Source organism: Artemia franciscana, chromosome 9 (assembly GCF_032884065.1).
Source record: "Artemia franciscana chromosome 9, ASM3288406v1, whole genome shotgun sequence".
Lineage (NCBI taxonomy): Eukaryota > Metazoa > Arthropoda > Branchiopoda > Anostraca > Artemiidae > Artemia > Artemia franciscana.
This window is the reverse complement of record NC_088871.1, coordinates 3,349,253-3,370,553: the sequence shown is the minus strand read 5'-3', so window position 1 is coordinate 3,370,553 and position 21,301 is coordinate 3,349,253. Positions and strand designations below refer to the sequence as shown.

At 35.8% G+C, this 21,301-nt stretch overlaps 1 protein-coding gene and 1 long non-coding RNA gene across 2 annotated transcripts; one reads left to right on the top strand and one right to left on the bottom strand.

Annotated features, from left to right (window-relative positions):
• Positions 1 to 2,550: 2,550 nt before the first annotated feature.
• LOC136030897 (uncharacterized) lies at positions 2,551 to 20,444 on the bottom strand. Its single transcript, XR_010618385.1, has 2 exons — positions 19,846 to 20,444; positions 2,551 to 3,312 (listed from the first exon to the last, which is right to left on the bottom strand). It is a non-coding gene; the product is annotated as an uncharacterized LOC136030897 (long non-coding RNA).
• On the top strand, positions 5,317 to 16,427 carry LOC136030895 (vitelline membrane outer layer protein 1 homolog). The gene is made up of 2 exons (XM_065709991.1): positions 5,317 to 5,573; positions 15,880 to 16,427. The coding sequence occupies exons 1-2, from the start codon at positions 5,358 to 5,360 to the stop codon at positions 16,324 to 16,326; spliced, it is 663 nt and encodes a 220-aa protein (XP_065566063.1). The 5' UTR covers positions 5,317 to 5,357; the 3' UTR covers positions 16,327 to 16,427.
• Positions 20,445 to 21,301: the final 857 nt, after the last annotated feature.

The window sequence follows — 21,301 nt, the reverse complement described above, 5'->3', positions numbered from 1 at the left end:
GTGTCTTTTGATTTAGGTCAATATCCCACTCAAAATGTTCTAGAAGTTTCAACTTAATATCCTCAGTTATTTCAAAGAAATTGCGGGTACGCCCTTATGAAAACCTGGATGTATATAACGTTTTTTTATTTAGCTCAACATTACCCTCAGAGTTCCCTGATAATTCCAAATTAATACCCTTAGCTGTACCTAAGGTTTTGCGTTTATTCCCTTGGCAACTTAGATGTACAAAACATATTTTGATATAGTTGAACATCCAACCAAACATTCCCTGAAAGTTTCAGCTTAATACCATTAGCTCTTCCTAAGATATTACAGCCCCCTCTTGGAAACATGGATACACATAGGGTCTTTTGATTTTACTCGACATCTTCCACAGCATGGATGGACGTAAGGGTTTTTGATTTAGTTCAATATCCCTTAAAGTTTTTAGAAGTTTTAACTTAATCCCCTAAGCCGTTCCTGAGTTATTGCAGGTGCACCCTTTCGATAAACTGGATGCACATAATGTATTTTGATTCAGTTCAATATCCCTCTCACTGTTTCCTGAAAGTTTCAATTTAATACTCTTAGCTGTTCATGTCATATTGAAGATACACCCTTTTTACAACCTGCTTGCACATAGTGCCCTTTGATTTAGTTCAACGTTGCCAGAAAGTTTCAATTTAATAACCTTAGTCGTTCCTGGGACATTGCTATCCTATTACATCAAAACGGCAAGAGTTATTAGACCACAAATACGATTTCAGACTATCCTACTTATCTCTTATCCCACGCGCATTCAAACAAAATACATTAAAGCTACTATTTAAAGAGAGTGAGGGCATAATTTTATCACAATAATCAGTAGTAGTGTGATAATTGCAGTTAGAATTAACATTAGATTCAAAAAGAGGGTCAAATGTGTGTGCCTCTTGTTTACCAGCACTACTTGGTTGATTAAACGTAACTGAATTAAGAATAGAAGAATTCAAAAGAAAAAAGAAATTACCCAAATTTACCACACAGAACAAATATATATAGTATCTTTACAAAAGAACACAATATCCATATAAGCAGGCTTTAGTAGCAGAAGGTGGATTGAAACTATAAAGGAAAAACATATAGGCAACAAAGGAAAAAAACAATCTGCAAGAGCAAAGAATAATAACAAACTACAAGCTTCAAGGAAAAAATAATAACAAATAAGTAAAGGAAAAAGGCAAAACAAAATAATGAAAAAGGCAAAACAATAAAGAAGCAGTCGGAGGAAAGAGATATAAATGGTTTATGCAATCCACTTAAAAAAAAGTAATGTAAAACAACATAAATGCAAGCATAAGAAAAACCATTAAATCATAAATAGAGCTACAAAACAGAGCTAAAAATGGTTTATTTCAGTCCTGGGAAGGGCTTGGGTGGGCTGTAGTTGACTGATGAAGAGCATCAACTTGATATGACTCTTTAACAGTAGTTACTATACCATCAGACAGCTTGATGAGTATTTTTCCTCCACTAGACCATGTAGACCTCTTCCCGAGCTTTGATTAGCATAATTGAGTAACTGAAGTGAAGGCTTTGTGAGTAAATCAAAAATAAAGACACTACTACCTTGCAAACTTTTCTTTTCTCTAAGAATGAGCTGCTGCATTCTGGGACTACAAAATTCCACAACAAGGGGGTGAGGTTTCAAACCTGAGCCTTGTTTTCCAATCTTTCTAACAGAAACTATGTCGTTCTGAGTCACAGCAATACCAGGAAATCTAGTACTACAAAATCGAAGGAATTTGCTTTCAGAAGCTTCTGGATAAGAGTTTTCTTTGAAACCAAATGTAGTCAGCAGATTTGAGATTTTCATTTGGTCAAACTGATCACTCAGACGATCAACGTTGGATTGAATTGATTTCAGAGATTTTGCAGCTGTGACAAATCTGAGTCAAACAAATAAGAGATGATTCAAGCTTTGACATCCCCAAGTCATATTGTTTAAGTGATTTCTCAACAATCAACAATTTAAGTGTGCTTCTTAAGTTTTGAATCTTCCGTCCTGTTTGTTTGCTTGTCCCTTCTCACACCTTTGCAAAACCTAAGCTGTGCAACTATTCACTCTAATCACGAAATTTTAGTTTTTAAAATGAAACTATTAAACTTGTAAGACAAAAATTGTATGTTCACACTAGCGAAAAAAGTCCTGCTTTGCCAAGTTTTTGTCATTCATTGTTCGAAATAATGCTATTTAAGTTTTATTGGTGCTTATATATTATACGAGAAACACTCGAAAAGCGAAGTTTGGTTAGTCCTAATGAAATAAAACCAATATGATGACAATATAATACTTTATTAACAAAATTGTGAAAACTATAACAAAGAATTATGGAAGGGGGGTCATCCAGAATGCATTATATTAAATACGTAACCTAACTTAACCAAAATACCAACTAGATATTTAATTAAAATATAGATACAATGTATTCTTGCAGCGAGCCAAAGCTAATTGTCTAGTATTAACACCGTGAAAAACGGGTAATGTCTCATGTTCAAGATCCAAATTCTAGAGTATTTCTCGAATAATACATAAGTACTGTTTTATTTGTTTAAAACCAGTAAAAAATTAAAATACATCTGAAACTATAGTTGATTCAGGAAAAGTAAAAATTTGTTCAATAATTGACGTCACTTTCCTTGTCAAATATGATGTTGATGGCTTCTTCGTCAGTAAACTCACTTTACATCTGCAAAATTAAATTTACTTTATCATTATCATTTTTTTTCTTTTAATTTTTACGGTAAACAACAAACAGGCACAATACTCAAACGTGAACATAGTGAACATGATCACTATCTGCTTAAATCAGAGTGATAATGTCAACTTCCACAGTTAGGTGCCGCACCAGATGTATTGCTATTAGTAACGCACTGTCCTTAGACGTACAAAGTGGTGGTTCTGTATCATAAACGAATTCGGGCAATGTCCTCATGAGTGGACAAAAGAAGATGGCCACCAATTCTAAACTAAATGCTTGTAAAACATAAAAGACCAGCCAGTGTATAGGCAATAGGATGGTTAACTCATGAACAAAAATTCACGCAACTCAAAAACTTCTAGGTTAAATAAATAAAAATCCTGAATTTTGACTAGACATAGACATAGACATTGATTCATTGGTTTAGGAGCATTATTGCCTACTTCGTGACTCGGCCACGATATGTGGCCGACTAACCTTTGTATGTAAGCACAATAAATATTCCTCACATTGACCGCCACTTTTCATAGGTTTTGAAACTGTTCAGTAGATGTCTAGTGCAGTACGGGATAGAGATAGCACTGAGGTTCTGGTAAAAAAAAAAATTGAGTTTTAAGCTAGAAGAGGGTTAAGGTGAAGTGTCGTTAAAAAGCACCAGCGCCCGCGAGAGGGTTAAGTGCTATAATTTGTCACCAAAAGCATATTTAAATGTCTCCAAAGAGATGCCTCGGAGAAAATGGACTAATAAAGAAAGAGAAAACTAGAGAAAAAAAAGGAAATTATATAATCTGATTGATTGAGCCATTCAAAAAGTGTAAAACATATTTTCAGTCAAAACAGTTTAACAATAGATCAAGCAAATTACAAAATGAAAGAATACTACCATTTGCTTTTTATTTACTTTCTTATAATTTTATTAACATTTCTCTGGCTATATCCAGGGGAAACCGGGGGTAATACGCCCACACTCCCGTTCCAAATATTTTTCTGGTACCTTCATTGGTACCCTTCATTGTCAATTTGACTGATTATTGGCCCACTTGTTAAATTATCCCCAACCCCAAGATGTCACCCTAGCCTTTGGTTACAGAAAAACACTCTGGTTGTTTTTATTTACAGTTAATTAACACAAGCTATTGGAAAAAATACACTCACTTATGGATTTATAAACTTCACTCATCCATTGTCAAGGCCCGTTGTACAAACACTGAGGTAGCATAGTAGCAATGCTACTTGACAGTTTTCAGGACCTAGTGAAATTTGTTGGCAGATTTTGTCTGAAAATATCATTTTTACATGTAAAAATACTTTTTGCTCAAAAAAAATCTGTCAAAACACAGGTTGTGCTGCTGAAGTGTCAGCAGCTTTTAGAATTCTGTCGAATTCTGCTATTGGCAGTTTGGAACTTTTTCCATACCTGGTCAAGGCTTTGATGCTAAAGGGGTCAATAATTTCAAATTAGTGGTAATAGCTTACAGTGAAAAACATATTTATTCCTCATTTTTCAAGATGAGTGGCTAAAAGCTTATTGCCTTTCTTGGCAGGGGAATGGTGAATAGTATTTGTTTTCTTTTTTAATAAATGTATATCTGTATAAAAAAAAACTCCAGAATTGAGCTTTAGATACGAAAAATTGATTGATTCTATTTGAATTTGGCGACTCTAGTTGGGTATAAATTTAGGTTTTGTGACACAAAAAATGACAGAAAACACTACTTTGCCGTGGTAAAAAAGCCATACTGGTTAGGGTTTTAGACCAAGGAAAATTAAATAATTTTTTAAAATTTAAATTCTCTTGGACTTTGACTCTCTTTGGGTAAAAATTAATGTTTTGTGAAAGAAGATGTTACTCTGCTGTGGTTGTCCAGAAGGGGAAGTAAAATACCTTCTGTTTAGGATTTTAGACTGGAGAGTTTTAATATGTTATGTTAGATATTCGATCCTTTCGAATTCTGATCCTCTTTGGACAAACATTCGTGTTTGATAGCAAAAATCGTAGAAAACGCTGGCTTGATACACACAAATCTATTTTGTTACATTGTAGCTCTAAATATGGTAGTTTCATTTGAAATGAGAACTTTTCTAACATTCTACGACCGCTGGTTGGATGCAACCCCGTAGGGGCTAAAGAGGGAGGAAGGAGACATTTTAGTACTTCCAAGAAGTAATTCTCCTTGTTCTTTTAGGGGTGAGGTGTAATTCCTCTGAATTGGGCTTTTGATCAGGCTGATTCCAATGGTGGACATTTTGTTTCGGTTGACCCTTTTTCAAAATTCCTTAAAATTTGTTTTCTCAATAAACCTTTACTATATAGATTTTTTGAAATAATAGTTACCCTTCCTGAATCAGTTAATAGTTAATCTTATGGCATAGCAAGTTCACTGTCTTTTTTAATGAATTAGCTCAAATACAGTGTTTGCGATAGTGATAACAAGCCGTTTGATTTTTGTATCGAACTTGCCATTTTATTTTTTTTTATATATATATGATTCTGTTGGATTACGATGAATCAAGTTTGACCAATAGAATAAAATATTCAAAGATAAAAAAATATAGAAAACATTCAACAAGTCAATCTTGTCTCTTATCTTTCATGTATATAAAGATGTGCAACCAAGAAATTTGAAGTAAAAAATGGAAGCATTCCTCTTTTTTCTCTTTGTTTTGCCGGCAACTGAACTGGCAAAAGTGCCAACGTTGCATGAGGCTCCACCAACAATAGAAAGTCTGAAAGCAAACCGGGCGAATGTTATCCAGATCATAAGCGTTTCAAATGCTGGCTCATGGGGAGATTGGGGTCTTTGGGACAATTGCCCACAGGGGAGCTATGCAAATGGATTCAGGATAAAGGTCAGATTTCGCATTATTATTTTGGTGCTTTTGCCTTTTAAGTTCCGAATTGTGTGTTTCAGAGTTATTGTATTCAACATAATACCCTTAGCAGTTCTTGAGATATTTCACATTTACTCTTGACAACCTGGATACACACTGTGTCTTTTGAGTTAGTTCAACGTCCTCACAACATCCCCATCAACGTCCCCACAAAAGACACTGCACATTTGTCTTTTGATTCAATTTAACATTCTAATCAATATTCTCTGAGAGTTTTAATCTAATGCTTTTAGCTGTTCTTCAGATCTTTCACATGCACTCTGTAACAACCTGGATACATATTATGTCTTTTGACTTAGTTCAACATCCCCCTCTATATTCTCTGAAAATTTGAACTGAAAACCCTTACCGTTGGTGAGGATACAGTATTTTGATAGCCTGAACGACTTTGATTAAGTTCAAAACCCCCTTTAACATTCTCTGGAAGTTTCAACTGAATACCATTACTGTACTTGATGTATTGCAGACACACCATTTTGACAACCTGAATGCACATATTGTCTTTTGCTTCAATTCAACATCCCAGTCGACATTCTCTTACAATTTCAGCTTAATAACCTTAGCCGCATCTGGGGTATTACGGATAGGGCCTTTTGACAACCTGAATACATGTGGTGCCTTTTGACTTAGTTCAAAACCCTCTCGTCATTCCTTGAAAGTCCCAACTATATACTTCAGGTTCTTCCTGAAATATTCTAGTTGTAGCAATACCAAAACCTGACTGCAAAAACAGTCTTTTGGTTTAGTTTAGAATCCCCTCAAACCAAAAAAATTTCTCTGAAAGTCTTAATTTTATACCCTTACCCATTGCTGATAAATTTCAGATACTACCTTTTGACACTCTAGATGCTGATAGTGCATTTTAATTTAGTCCAACGTACCGCTCAACATTCTGTGAAAGTTTTAACTTAATGCCCTTAGCAGCTCCTGAGATTTTATAGATGCGTCATCTTGACATTCTGGATAATTCCTGAGACCATACTGGCTAATCATGAATTTTAAAGGCTTTTAAAAATGCTCTGCATAAATTGAAAAATTGAATTACCATTCAGTATTGTATTTTTATTCAGTTACCCTTCCACCCTTTTTTTGAAAGGGTCTTTATATTTTAGTTTTTGTTTTAAGGTTTGATTTTTTAAATTATCTTTGGATTTTTATTAGTAATTTTTTATTTTATTGTCGTTCACTGAGGCCGGTCAAGCGGTGGTCTTGACCGAAATATTTGCATTGTAGTATATGTTTTTCACTGGCTTGTATTATCCTCATTTATCTCTTCTTTATTGTTTTTTTTTTCGTTTTTACATTCTAGATGGAAGCTGATTCAGTTCAACACTCTTTTCAATATTTCCTGAAAGTTTCGCCCTAATGCTCTTAGCCATTCCTGAGATATTATAGATACGACCTTTTGACAACCTGGTTGCACACAGTGTCTTTCAAATTAATTCAACACCCCCCTCAACACTTTCTCAAAGCTTCAACTTAATTCCCTTAGCTATTAGTGAGATGTTGTAGATGTGCTATTTCGACAGCCTCGATGTACACTGCCTTTAGATGTGGTTCAATATCCCCCTTCACATTCTCTGAAAGTTTCAACTTGATGACCTTAGTCGTCCTTCAAATATTGTACATACTACCTTGTTACAACCTGGATGAATATACTGCCTTTTGATTTGGTTCAACATCCCCCTCAACATTATCTGATTGTCTGACCTTTATTCACTTAGTTTCTTGTGAGATATGACAAATACGCCGTTTTGACGTCCTGGATGCATATAGGGTATGTTCATTTACTTCAGTTTCCCTCCCAACGGCAATTTTTGAAAGTTTTATCTGAACTTCCTCAGGCGCACCTGGGGTTTTGCAGATACGCCCTCTGAAAACGCTGGATACTCCTAGTATCTTTTGATTGCTTCAATTCAACATTCCCGAAAGTTTCAGCATCATACTCTTATCTGTTCTTGAGATATTGCACAAACCTTCTTTTCCATTATAAAAATATGCTTCAACAGTTGCTAATTTGCATTATTTATGGTCCATTCCTCAGGGTATGTTGGGGCTATGTCATTCCCGAAGCCATATTTTTCAACCTTTTGAGTATTTCGAACAAAATGGCTTACTGAAAATTTGTATAAAAGATCTTTGAGGAGTACGGAGGCAATGCGGAAAGAAGGGCAAGGGAAGGTGGGCTATTTGCCTTTCGATCTCTTTCAAATCGTGAAAAGAGTGCTAAAACTTTCATTTTTCAATAGAATGGTCCCCCTCCAAATTTGCAATATTTATTCTCCTTGCCCCATGGCATACTGGGATTCTCTGCTGTTTTACAATCCCAAACCTTTGTTTGTAAGGGCTATGAGCCCCTGCTATGGGGTTCTCTGATTGTCTTGCAGTTAGGGAGGGAGAGAAATGCCCCAAAGGGTGCATTCTAATGCCATAACATCCAAACTCTCATTCAGCTTTCAGATAAATACAGAACTAGATCTAAGGGTGATCAGTCCTCCTAGCGGGTCTAGATGTTCAACCCCCCCCCCCCCCGAAAAATACCCCAGAAAAACATTTTTTCATAGAAAACATAGCCCCCCCCCCCTCTCGAAAATGCCCCTGCGTGGAAAATACGACCACGCCAAAATACCCCCGCAGGTTCGAGTATTGAAAATGATTAGCTGAAATATTTTTAAGGTTTAAGCAAATTTCACTTTCTTAGGTAAATTCTCTGCTATTTTACAATCCCAAGCCTTTATTTGTAAGGGCTTTAAACCCCTGCTATGAGGTTCTCTGATTGTCTTGTAGTTAGGGAGGGAGGGAAATGCCCCAAAGGGTGCATTTTAATGCCAAAACATCCAAACTCTCATTCAGCCTTCAGATAAATACAGAACTAAATCTAAGGGTGAGACGTGGGGAGGGTGGAGGTATAAATTGATACATAATATCAAGGGTCGTATCTAGGTCTTTTGTTAGGAGGGCTATTTTTTGTGAGGGGGGGGGGGCAAAAACTACAAAAATGTGAAATTAATACTTGACCCCTCTTGATTTCTAGGAATATGTCTGATCTACGCTGTTATTATGAGAGTAAAGAATAACATTAAACCCCAAAATGAGCAGAATTCATTCCTTATAGGAAAGGTACTGCCCCTTCCTCATCCTCACCTCTGCGTCATGGTCGTAGATTAATTAAAAAACAGGTTTTTTCAACTGAAAGTAAGGAGTAACATTAAAACTTAAAAAACTAGAAATTATTATTATATGAGGGGGTTCGCCTCCTTGTCAATACCCTGCTCTTTACGCTAAAGGTCAAATTTTGTTCCAATCCTTTAAGAATGACCCCTGAATCACAAAGGCCGTTTAATTAGAATACGTAGCTCTTTTGAAAGTACCAAAAATACTCTAGCGCAAAGAGCGAGGTATTGAAGAGGGGGCAAACACTCTTATATATGTAATAATTTCTGTTCGTTTAAAGTTTTAATGTTGTTCCTTACTTTCAGTTGAAAAAACTTGTTTTTTATTTAATTTCTGATAGTTTTTGAATAATGCTGGGAAAACCGGCACCCCCTTCGTGGAAAATTCTCTTCCCCCATGGAATATCTTCCCACATAAACTGAATGAACCCTCTCGCGATATTCTAGGACCACTGGGTTGATGCGATCACCCTTGGAAAAAAACAAACAAACACGCATCCGTGATCTTTCTCATGGCAAAAAATTCAGAATTCAACATTTTTGCAGATAGGAGCTTGAAACTTCTACAGTAGTGTTCTCTGATACGCTAAATCGGATTTTGTGATTTTCATTAAGATTCTATGAATTTTAAGGTTTTCCCTTTTTTCTTGAAAATAAGGCACATTTTCTCAGGCTCGTAACTTTTGATGGGTAAGAATAAACTCGACGAAACATATATATTTAAAATCAGGATAAAAATCGATTTTTTTTATATATATCTATTGGTGTCAAAATTCTTTTTTTGAGAGTTTCGGTTACTATTGAGCCGGGTCGCTCTTTACTTACAGTTCATTGCCACGAACTGTTTGAAACTTTGGAGGATGCTCATTTGATGAGAAATTGATAGTTCTAGTCCTTTTTTTAGTGAAAAGTGACTGAAAACCAACCAGCCACGGGAGGGATGATAGTTGGTATAATCCACGGGGTATGTTTTTCGAGAGTGAGTATTTTCCGACAGTGACAGGGTGGAAACATAAAACATAAACAGACATAAAAAAGGAGAAATAAATCTGGGTTTGTGACGTTCATTTTTCTTTGTTTGTGTGACAAGAAAACAGAGCTTTTCTATGAATCATCTTGACAATCTTTTATATCATGACTTTAAAAAAACAATGCCAACAAGGTTGAACATGTAATAATAACAATAATAATTTTATTTTTGCCCGCTTATGCAAAAAAAAAGACAGAAGCGGAGTAATACAAAAGAAGGAAAGAAAAAAACAAGAACACTCAGCATCAAAGAACTAAATTAAGTAATAACTTCTTCATTCGCACTCGTAGATCAGGTGTTGAGGCAAAAACTCGAACAATTTTTCCAATGCCTTTTTTTCTTCACTTGTTTCAGTAGACAGCACAACGACAGTTGGGTCCACCATATTTTGAGGTCTTATTAAAAATGTGGTTCTCTCGTAGAGCGGGTATCGAAGCAAAACTTCAAGTATTTGCAGTAAACAGATCGGAGTTTTAGTCTGTCAGTTTATGTGAACCAGTCCCATAGCTGAGATACATAAAGCAGGTGAGTGAGAGCAACCGCTGCGTAAAGCTTTGCAAGAATCTTCCTGGTGAAGCTAAATTTCAGAGAGACAAGCTTCCCCTAACTTGAACGAAGTCTCTTGGTAATTTTCTCGATTATTAGTAAACGAGAACAAATGAAATCATGACCGTACGTTATTCCCAGGTATTTCATGATATTTACAGGGAAAATTTTTATTTGTTCAACTGTCACATATGTAGGGCCACTGCTTTGCTGCTTGCTTGCTGAGGGACAAAATTCAACAAACTCCGTCTTTAGTGCGTTGACCCATAGACCGATACACTTGTAACCAGTTATCAGGTGATCAATATTTTTTTGTAGGGAAGTTAGGTTGAAGCTTAACATCAGCAGGTCGTCAGCATATGAAAGCAGTCTGAGGTCACATAGATTGATGCTGAATCCTCCAGCAACGTTTTTGTTATTCCAGATGTCAAGGTATCAAATAGGATAGGACCTAATACAGATCCTTGACGAAGACCTCGAACAAATCTAATCGGTCTGCTCAGTTGGTCCCCTGTCGGTCTAGCTTTCACAAAACTTCCTGAGTACCAGAAGGATAAGAGTGCTATGGCATGAGCATTTACACCATACCCGAGTAATTTCAAGAACACCTGAGACTGCGCAACTGAATCAAATGCATTTGAGATGTCTACGCTGCACACAAAGAGTGAGGATCCCATTTTGTGCGCTTTGTCAATAGCTCTCTTTAAAAGCCTAAGTACAAACATGCAACTCCGGTTTCGACGGAATCCGAACTAACGAAAATCCAATATACACTTCCCCAACATTTCTGGAAGGAGAAGCAACTCGAGGACCTTACTGGGAACACTTGAAACGGTAATTGGTCTATATCCTGTGCACCGATTTTGGTTTTTCCTTTTTTGGAGATATTTGACAGAACACCAGCACAAAATGAGCTGGGGACCACACCGTAATCGACACACATCTGGAACAGAAGAGTGATATTCTCAAATAAGAGGTCAGTGCCATGCCTTAGGTTATCCGGACAAATACCATCAAGACCAGGTGCCTTTCCGCGTTTTAATTTACAAACTGTTTTAGCTATAGCCAATTTAGATATCACAAAGGTATTTTGAACTTTTAACAAGGTTTTGAGTTTTTTGTTTAAGCCTTTTTCACAATCCCGTTCAAGCTTGGGGTCTTTGGAACCAAACACTGTAGAGTAAAACCTTAACCACTCCTCTTCCAGAATGTCAGATGATCACGTTTTTCCACTGGTCTAAGATCTCTTGAAGAACTTCCACATCACTTTCGGGTTTTTTAAGGCTTGCTCTGAAATCTTATCAGCTTTTTCACTTTTCAGTTTTTCCGTTAGATTTAGGTAGTCCTTCTTTGTGCTCCAAAATAGTTGGAAGATCACTCCAGATCTGGGCTTATCGGATTCCTTCGAGACATTGTACCACAACTTAACACGTTTTTTTGCTTGCTTGACCAGGGGACACTTGTTCCAACCTGGCTTTTGAGAAACAGAACGGACGTTACGACAGGGGATAGCTAACTTTTCTGCGGTTTTTATGGCGTGGGAAATTTCCTCACAAGATATTTGAAGTGACCGAATCTTGGACACCGTGCCCTAGTAGCTGGTAGGGCTCTTTAACTTTTCTCAGGATTTCGTCACAAGTATGTTGATACAACACCGTATCAATTTTTCACACTTAGTTTTGATAAAGTATTTTTTGGTTTGGCGGTTGGCAAAAGATTGAAAGGGAACACTAAAAAATAGACCTAAATAATCGCTACAGGTATGGTCGGAATAAACGCTTATATTTTTCATGAGTGGAAAGTTTGTTATCACCTGGTCAATATTACTTGTAGAGCCACTATTATGTATACATGTAAACTGGTGATCTTTGTCACAAAAGGATATCCCGTCTGTGAGTGCTGATAGAAGGATGTCTTTTAGTTTACCAGGTAAGCAGGGGTTGCACTGGAAGTCTCCACAAATCAGAACGCGTCAGTTACCGATTCTACACAAGAGTCTGCTTAAACGAGTATACGCTTCAACATAGTGTTTCTCAGAACGATCGTTATTCAGGTATGCTGGAAGATATACATTGAAGAGGAAAAAGCTAGTTGACCCAACAAATTCCACAGAAGCGTATAAGTCACACGACTCATACAGCTAACAGGGAATGTGGTCGTCGACTATAACAGCAGTACCGCCGCTAGGTCTTCCAAGCGTAAATTGTTGTTTTGCTTCATGTATGAAAACTGATTTGCGCGGAAAGGACTGGAACAGAACAAAATTTTGCTTGGTAAGTAGGTGCTCTTGTGCACAAATTACATTATAATCGTAGCAAATTCCATTAAGGTCGCCTATTTTCACAGCATTGTGTCCGTATATGTTTCGGCAAAATACATTTAAATTGTTCATTTTTGGGGGTTGACACGCTTTGTTCATGGCTTTCTTAACGGCTGGACAGATCAGGCTATAGCTTGGATGATCGCTCTTTCCGTTGGGACAGAGGGCACACTCGACATTGTTTGATTGACATGGTGTTTCCTTTGTCGATTCATTGGGCCCTGCACAACGAGGGCAGCAGGGCTGATTGCTGCAGTCTCGAGCCAGATGTTTGAAAGACTGGCACCTAAAGCGTCTTTTTGAGATTTCTTTGAACGTCGTTACTTTGAGGTGGGTGTATTCAACAAAGATACCTTGCCGGATAGCCCTATCAGTTGATAATGCATCTGCAAAATGTCTGTGAAGTGAAATATCTTTTAGCTTCTGTGACATGGGGGTTATCTCTTCTGGGGTAGAACCTGGCGGGACGAATTTCGCAACAGCCATGAACTTTTCTATCTGGTATTTCACTTTAATGTCAGGCATCTTAAATAACGACTCAACTAGGACTTGGGAAGCAGATTCCGTTTTGATATAAGCCACTAGGCCAAACTTTGTCTGGTGAATCTTCTGCACATGCTTAGGGATTATAAAATCCTCGATAAACTGTTTCTGATTTGAACAAAATTTTGTCTTTTCCGGGGCTGGACCAATAATGAACACCCGATTGAGCGGTTTTACCGGTGCTGGGAATGGGGGCCATTCGGAAGTCTGGGGTAGAGCAGTTTTGCATTGGTCAATCATTATTTACAGTTTTCTGACACACTCATTAACGCGGACTGCCATGGATGTGATCACATCCTGCGGGATACGGGGGATTTCAGAGATTTTCTATATCGTGAACCTGATTTTAAGCTCACTGTTATTGAGTAGAGTTTTTATCGTATCATACATATCGCTGAACAGCACATCACGGCCAATTTAAGACCTTCTTTTTTTCGCCAGATTTCCATTATATTTATTCACAATATTATTCAGCTCATCATGGGCTTCATGAATTTGTTCACGAATAAAGAACTTGACGGCAGGGCTGACTACCGAATGTTTCGTAATATCCTGATGCTTCAAGCATGTTTCAACGAAGTTTAATACCGGCGAATATATGTACCGATTAATTGCCATCACCAACAAATCACGCATGTAAATCCGAAATCAACAAAGAACAAGGGAGGTGTAAGAACCCCCTCACCAATTTCCTACAATTTGCAGGTAACTGAATACCGCCGGGTACAATACGGCGCTTGTGGGGGGCTCCTTCCCCTCTTCTGCTTGTTCTCAGTAAACTCAGATGCACCTTAATGACATGGCAACAAAGATGTTGCTATATGAAATTAAAAAAGTAGATGTCGTGCCAATCTGTTTGTGAAAAAAATGGCACTGGTAAAAATACCCAGAGAGAAAGACTTATACAAGGAATTGGATACGTTCTCTCAGATACTAAATAACTAAAAATATGTCATCAGGGTGTAGAAGTCAATATGAAAATAACTTCAAAGTAATGTAGAAGCTTTATCCCATTAAGGGCAAAGAAGCAAACTCAGCCGCAATAGCTTTTGATATAACATAGATGGCATAGAATCTGAGCAGTTGCACGAGGGTTCAGGTGCATGAGGGTTTAGTTACACGGCGGTTCAGTTACAGGAGTTTAGTTGCTTGAGAGAGAAGGATTTTATTCATTAAACGGATAATAAACAAAAAATGGCTACTAAAAAGCAAAGCTTGTCCGAGGGGGAGATAGAGAAAACAAAATACATAAAATAAAAGAACACTAGGCCACCGAAACCACTAATACCACCACAATCAACTATAAATATGAAAAAAAACATCATTACTTTACTTTTCCTCTGGGAACTACATATCATCATAACCCCCAGAATAAATAAAATAAACGAATGAATCAAAGCTCATTATCTAAGAAAAGCAGTATCTGGCAGAGCCAGATACTTGAACATCTGGTTCAAGTATATACGGGTGTATAAGAGAAAAATAAGGATGGCGGAGAACAGATTTAGGAACAAAATGTTTGAGTTTCTTCATTATACCTAGATTTCTTGCCAGAATTTTACTAGTTAAAGTTACATGCTGCTTAAAAGATACAGTTTCATCAGTTACAATCCCGAGGTATTTAAAAGAAACAGTACGTTTTATAGCTCCATTAGACCTATTTAATTCCTTCATCCATGGGTAAAAAACCGGTGATCGTGAGAAAAAGACAAAATTAGACTTGCTTATATTTATCCTTAGTTTATTTACCCTCGGCCACGTACTTGGACAGGGTGCTATTACTTCAAATTTCTTTTCAATTAATCCTTTACCGATATTCTATTATGGCTAGTTTGACACGATCATTCCTGGAAAAGAGAAAAAAAAAGACAATTAAACAGGTATCCGTTATTGACCACCTCGAAAAAAATGCAGATTATTTATTTTCCATTTTCTGGGTAATCAGATGCGTTTAATTTAATAGTTAAATATTCAAGAAGATGGCATACTCCTTTTTTCGGGGGAATCTTCCCTATTTTTCTAGAATTATTTAAAGTTTCTTACGTCAATTACTCATGATGGATAAATTTTTAACTTAAAGAATCCTGAATATTTGGAACCACCCATAAAAGGCAAAACAGTTTTATGGATCGATTTTTTTTTTTAATTTTTGTTACTATTGGTAAGTGTCACTTTTTTCTTACAGTTCACTATTACGAATAGTTGGTTAGCTCCCTATCAAAGTACAAAAACGGCTATTTAATAAATATATATATATATATATATATATATATATATATATATATATATATATATATATATATATATATATATATATATATATATATATATATATATATATATATATATATATATATATATATATATATATATATATATATATATATATATATATATATATATATATATATATATATATATATATATATTTATATATATATACATGTATATATATATATATATATATATATATATATATATATATATATATACATGTATATATATATATATATATATATATATATATATATATATATATATATATATATATATATATTATATATATATATATATTTATATATATATACATACATTTTCTATGGAATCTAATCCTACTCCAATAATCCTTTAATTCTGGGTTCATATTTGCAGGTTGAACCTGAGAATGTCTTAGATGAAACATCAGTGAACTCAATTTGTTTAGAATGTGTATACGCTGACTCTGGTCAAATTGCAAACCGTGCTTGCTCCTCGGAAGGTCCATGGGGTCAATGGCGTGGGCCTTACAATTGCCCAATGATAGGATATAGCCGCTCATATATCGTCGGATTTTCACTTAAAAATCAAAAAGAAGGTCTTATAAGAGATGAAACTGCCATTAATAACATGCAAGCGCTGTGTAGAACGTTTGACGGTACGAGCGGAATCACAATGATTGAAGGAAATGGTAATACACATGGCACATATACAGCTTTTAGTTCCACATGTCCAACTGGTTCCGCAGTTTGCGCTATCATGACAAGGGTTGAACCGGACAGGGGGAATTTAATAGATGACACAGCCTTGAATGATGCCCAGTTAGCGTGCTGCACTTTGTAAGATCCCTTTTGTGTTGTTGATTCTAAATAGTGCTCATGTTAAATAATCACCGGAACCAATAAATTTGTTATATCATTTATTAAAATTTATTTTGAGTTTTATTACATTCAACTATTTATCAAGTTTCTTGTGTTAGGGAGCTATCTGTTTTATACCTTTTTCAATTTGTGCGCTAAAGACTTTTTATATTGAACAAAGGATAAAAAAAAACAGATGCAAAACTTTGATAGCTATAAATTTTCATACATCTGGTTTATATACAAAAAAGAACAAGAAATCCAATTACATTTTAACGAAAATTCTCAACAGGCAACAGGATAAGATTTTTCAAAATATGTTTCATTGCGCCGTTCTTGTGTGGAGCATTCAGTGTGGAACGTTTCCTATTGTGGATTAAATACAAAAAAACAAGTATTTTTTCAATTGAAACAAAGAAGCAACATTAAAACTTAAATGAATATAAATTATTCACAGATAAGGGGATAACCCTCCTCAATCCCTTGCTCTTCACGCAAAAGTTTTTTCAGTATTTAAAAAAAACTTCTTATTCTAATTAAACAGCCTGGTGACTAATTCTACGGTTGGTCGTCTGACCTGCTAATTTCACATATATACATTCTTTATTTCGCCTAAACATTCTTATTTTCAAATCGCTCACGTGCGGCACTCAAAAGGTCCCTCTTTTTCTTGGTAAGATTTTCTGATAAGAAGACTCCCGTTTTGGCTAGTTTCTGTTTTGATGCATAAGCCTTGCCAGCCACTTCAGCAGACCTAAACTTTACAAGGACGGGGGCTACCTTGTAAGGTTTATTAGGGTCTAGGCTTGGCTTGAATCACGACACACTAATAATATCAGATTCCAAGATATCAGTGAGCTCCATTTTTGCGTGAATAATTCCAAGCACTGCATATTTTACTGTTGAACCCGGGCTCTGTTTAACACCAGCAAAAATAAGAGAATCAAGCTTCGATTCCTGTTCCAGATCGTCTAAACTGACTTCGATCTTGGCAATTCTGTTTTCTAGCAACAGAACCTGATTCTTCACAATTGATAGTTCTTTCTCCAGTGAAGCAAACTTGGGTTGAAACTCCAAAACAATTGCGTCATAAATTTCATTTACGATAGAATCTGTATCGCAAGACTCGCTGTCTGAATTTGAATGCATTCGTTCGTTGACTTTCGCCAGAATTTTCGATGAAAAGGGTTTCGATCCTACCTTCGTGCCACAGGGAAAGGTCATCCCTAGCCCAATTTTGGGTGCTTTCATTAATCAAAAGGCATAGACCGCCCCGCTTCATGGCTGTCCGTTCTCTTCGCTCGCAAACATATCCCGGAAGAGAAAAATCCCAGGGCAGTAACTTGCTATAAACAAATGTCCCACATAGGCCTACAATGCATGGCTTCTTATCTAGTAAACTTAAAATCTCACATAAAGGGGAATATGTCGTTCTTAGACCTTGACAATTCCAGAAAACGATCGCTCTTTCTGCACTCGCAGGTTTTGAATACTTATAAAGATTATTCGGATTCACATAATTACTTGGGCAACAATTCAACGAAAAATTATCGAAACATCCCCCGCAAGTGTGTCACGAGCTTGGCTTCCAAGAATAAACCGGTTTTGTTCAAATTCATGCAAAGTGTCATCATATCTATTCACGCTCATTGAAGAAGGTGACTACTTTATACGACAAAAAAAAACAAAAAAAAAACAAAACTGATAGGCAGAAAGAAGAAGGGAAAAGAAAGAGGGAAACGTGAAAGGAACTGGAATTTCGGCTATAAAATACAAAGGGGAAAACAAACATACAAGTAATGCAACAAAATAATTTCACAACTCAAAATTATGCGGTCGGATTTGGCAAACGGGCCGCTTCAGCCATACCTCTAATTTTACGGATCTCTCCCGCTGAGTCTTTTCCAAAAATCGTCCCGTTGTTCGACCAAATATTTCTTTTTCCGAGCTTCCTCTTAGCCAATTCAAGAATCCACTTCTTTTTTGATGTTAGGTACTCGGTAACAAAAATTTCCGACCGAGCAAGTTTTGACTTACATGCAAACACTTTTCTTGCGGTTTCAGCAGACTTGAATGCAACCAATACAGGAGCAGGACGTTTTTTTGCACTTACAATCGTGTCCGAATCAGTAGAATTTGCTCGAAATTTAAATACAGAAACTGTTGCGGTCGAAGAAAACTCAGAAATTTGCATTTTATCCGTAATCACATTCAATAAACACTCAGAGATGGGAAGACCCCCACTTTGGCCAACACCATGAAATACAAGCAGATTCAGTCGTTTTTCATGCTCAATATGTTCAAGACGGGTTTCAAGCTGTTCAATCCTGTTTTTTAAGACTAGGTTCGCGTTTTGGAGAGACCGTAATTAGTTTTCAATCTCATCAAACTTGGTCGAATTCTGGACGAGTGAATCTGAGAAACAATAGAGTCAACCATATCCGCACTATTTGATATTCCAACTTTTTCACAAAATTTTTTTTCAATATCATTCCGGATATTGGATTTTAGTGTGTCTAAGTCCGATAAAGCAGAATTTATTGAATTCACCAATGTATCTGGTAAACTCGAATCACTAATCTCGAGATGCTTATTAGGAAATTTAGCTAATTCCGCAAAAGTTTTCACAACGCCTAATTCATTCTTCTTCTTAGCCTCCTTTGGGTAAAATTATAGCAGTTCATATAACTGGCTTACCAATAAAGTGAATATACCACTCGATGCCTTTTTTTTATGTTCTTTACGAATATAATAATCGCTTCTCCGTAAATTCAAATTTAAGCACTTTTTAACCTAACCATATTATAAATAATTTTAGCACTGAGAAAATGTAGCATTATTTTTTCGAAAACGATAGAAAAGATGGCGCTGAGAAAACGTAGTATTATTTTTTTGGAAAACGAGCGATAAGTCATACTTTAATGGAAAATTCGTCATTTTTAAGAGCTCAAAAGTGTTTAAATTTGAATATGCGGTAGAAGCGATTATTATATTCGTAAAGAACATAAAAAAGGCATCAAATGGTATGTTCACTTTATTGGTAAGTCAGTTATATGAACTGTCATAATTTTTTGAAAATTCGTCATTTTTAAGAGTTAAAAAAGTGCTTAAATTTGAATTTACGGTACAAGCTATTATTATATTCGTAAAGAATATAAAAAGGCATCGATTTGTATTTTTACTTTATTGGTAAGTCAGTTATATGAACTGCTATAATTTTACCCTCCTTTGAAATACCAATAAAGCCCGAAAGCTGTGAGGCTATTGTTGTCATGATTTCATGTCTTTTGTAACAAAATAAAACATAGGATATTTTTTTTGTTCTTGGCCTTAATTATATCCAACACTCGGCATGGCCATGGTGGTTAACTTTTGAATTTTGCTAGAACAACAGCATCGTTTGTGAACTGAACCATTGAAATATATTTTCAAAATAAAAACAAAATAAAAAAAAACTGCACTTAACTTTGAATAGGTAGGCCCACATGAGCTTGGCAATCACCTTATAGTCGGTTCCTGAGTCCATATCTGAATGCAAAAAGTACTCTGAAAATTTACAGTCACTGCTGGCTATTATTGCATCTGCTCTGGATGAATGCTGACCTCATGTTAAGTCCTCTAACGTATCAAGTCCTATAACGCTTAAAAAAAACTCTAGCAATCAAGCCGTCACATCACATCCAAAGATCGTATCCAATCTAATTCAATATCAAGTTCATTAGTAATTTTTTATGTCCAACAGATCATATCCAATTTCGTTCAATAGGTCAATGGGCTTTTTTAGGAAACAGGTTTTGAGAATGCAATACAAATCACAACTAGGTCCTTTCGCTTTGAACGATGAATGATAACTGAATAAATGAAACCTAGATAGATGAATAGATGACTGATAATAAATAAAGGAAACCTAAAACGAACATAAATTTTGATAAACTATCGATTCAAACTCAAAACGAGCGGAGAGTAACAGGATTAGGGTTGACAACCCCAATGCCTTCTCAAGACTACATAATTTGCACTTTACTGAGAACAAAATACATACAAAATATTTCACTTTTTTGACTTTAATCAATAAAAGATTAATAAGACTTTAAAGGATGAATATCAGTATTTGTATATTAAACTGACGATCCGTAGTCATCTTTTTTATCAGTGAAGGGCACATTATGTTTTGGTCTTGAAAAGGCATGGGGGGGGGGGTCGTGAACCCTACTCATTATAATACAATTAACCGTTGCTATGACATTGGTTTTATAACCTTTTTATAACCTGTAAATTCACATACTTCTCGAAATTTTCATCTTTATGGTCTTAGCCTTACAAGTAGAAGTAATGGGAGCAGTAAATATAGAAGTGGTAGTGGTGTAGCATTAGTTGTAGCTTTCACATATTGCCTTTTGGTCAATTGGTCTTCTTTAAGCATTTTCAGAAAGTTCCAACTTAATGACCAAATCCATTCTTAAGATACGCTCTTTTGACAATATGTATGTACATGGTATCTTTTGATTTAGTTTAAATTTCCCCTCAATATTGTCAATGCAGTAGTGTGGTAATAGTGGTAGCAGTGGTAGTTGTATTAGTAGTAGTAGTAGTAGTAGTAGTAGCATTAATAGTAGTAGCAGTAGACATAGTAGTTGTGGTAGATGTAGCAGTAATAATAGCGTGCAAATATTACCTTTTCGGTCAATTGATCATCTCCCTTATCATTTCCTGAAAGTTCCAAATCAATATAGTTGATCTTTCCTGAGTTACACCCTTTTAAAAACCTGTATACAAATAATGTGTTTACATTTAGTACATCCTTTTGGAAAGTAAAGGTTAAATATGTGTACCTTTCACAATAATATATAATATAAATAAACAATGAACGAATAACCTAACTTACAGCCCAAAGAATTTATTTTTGAATTTATTTTAGAAAGAACCTGAAACCCTTCAAAAATGAATCACAGCAAACC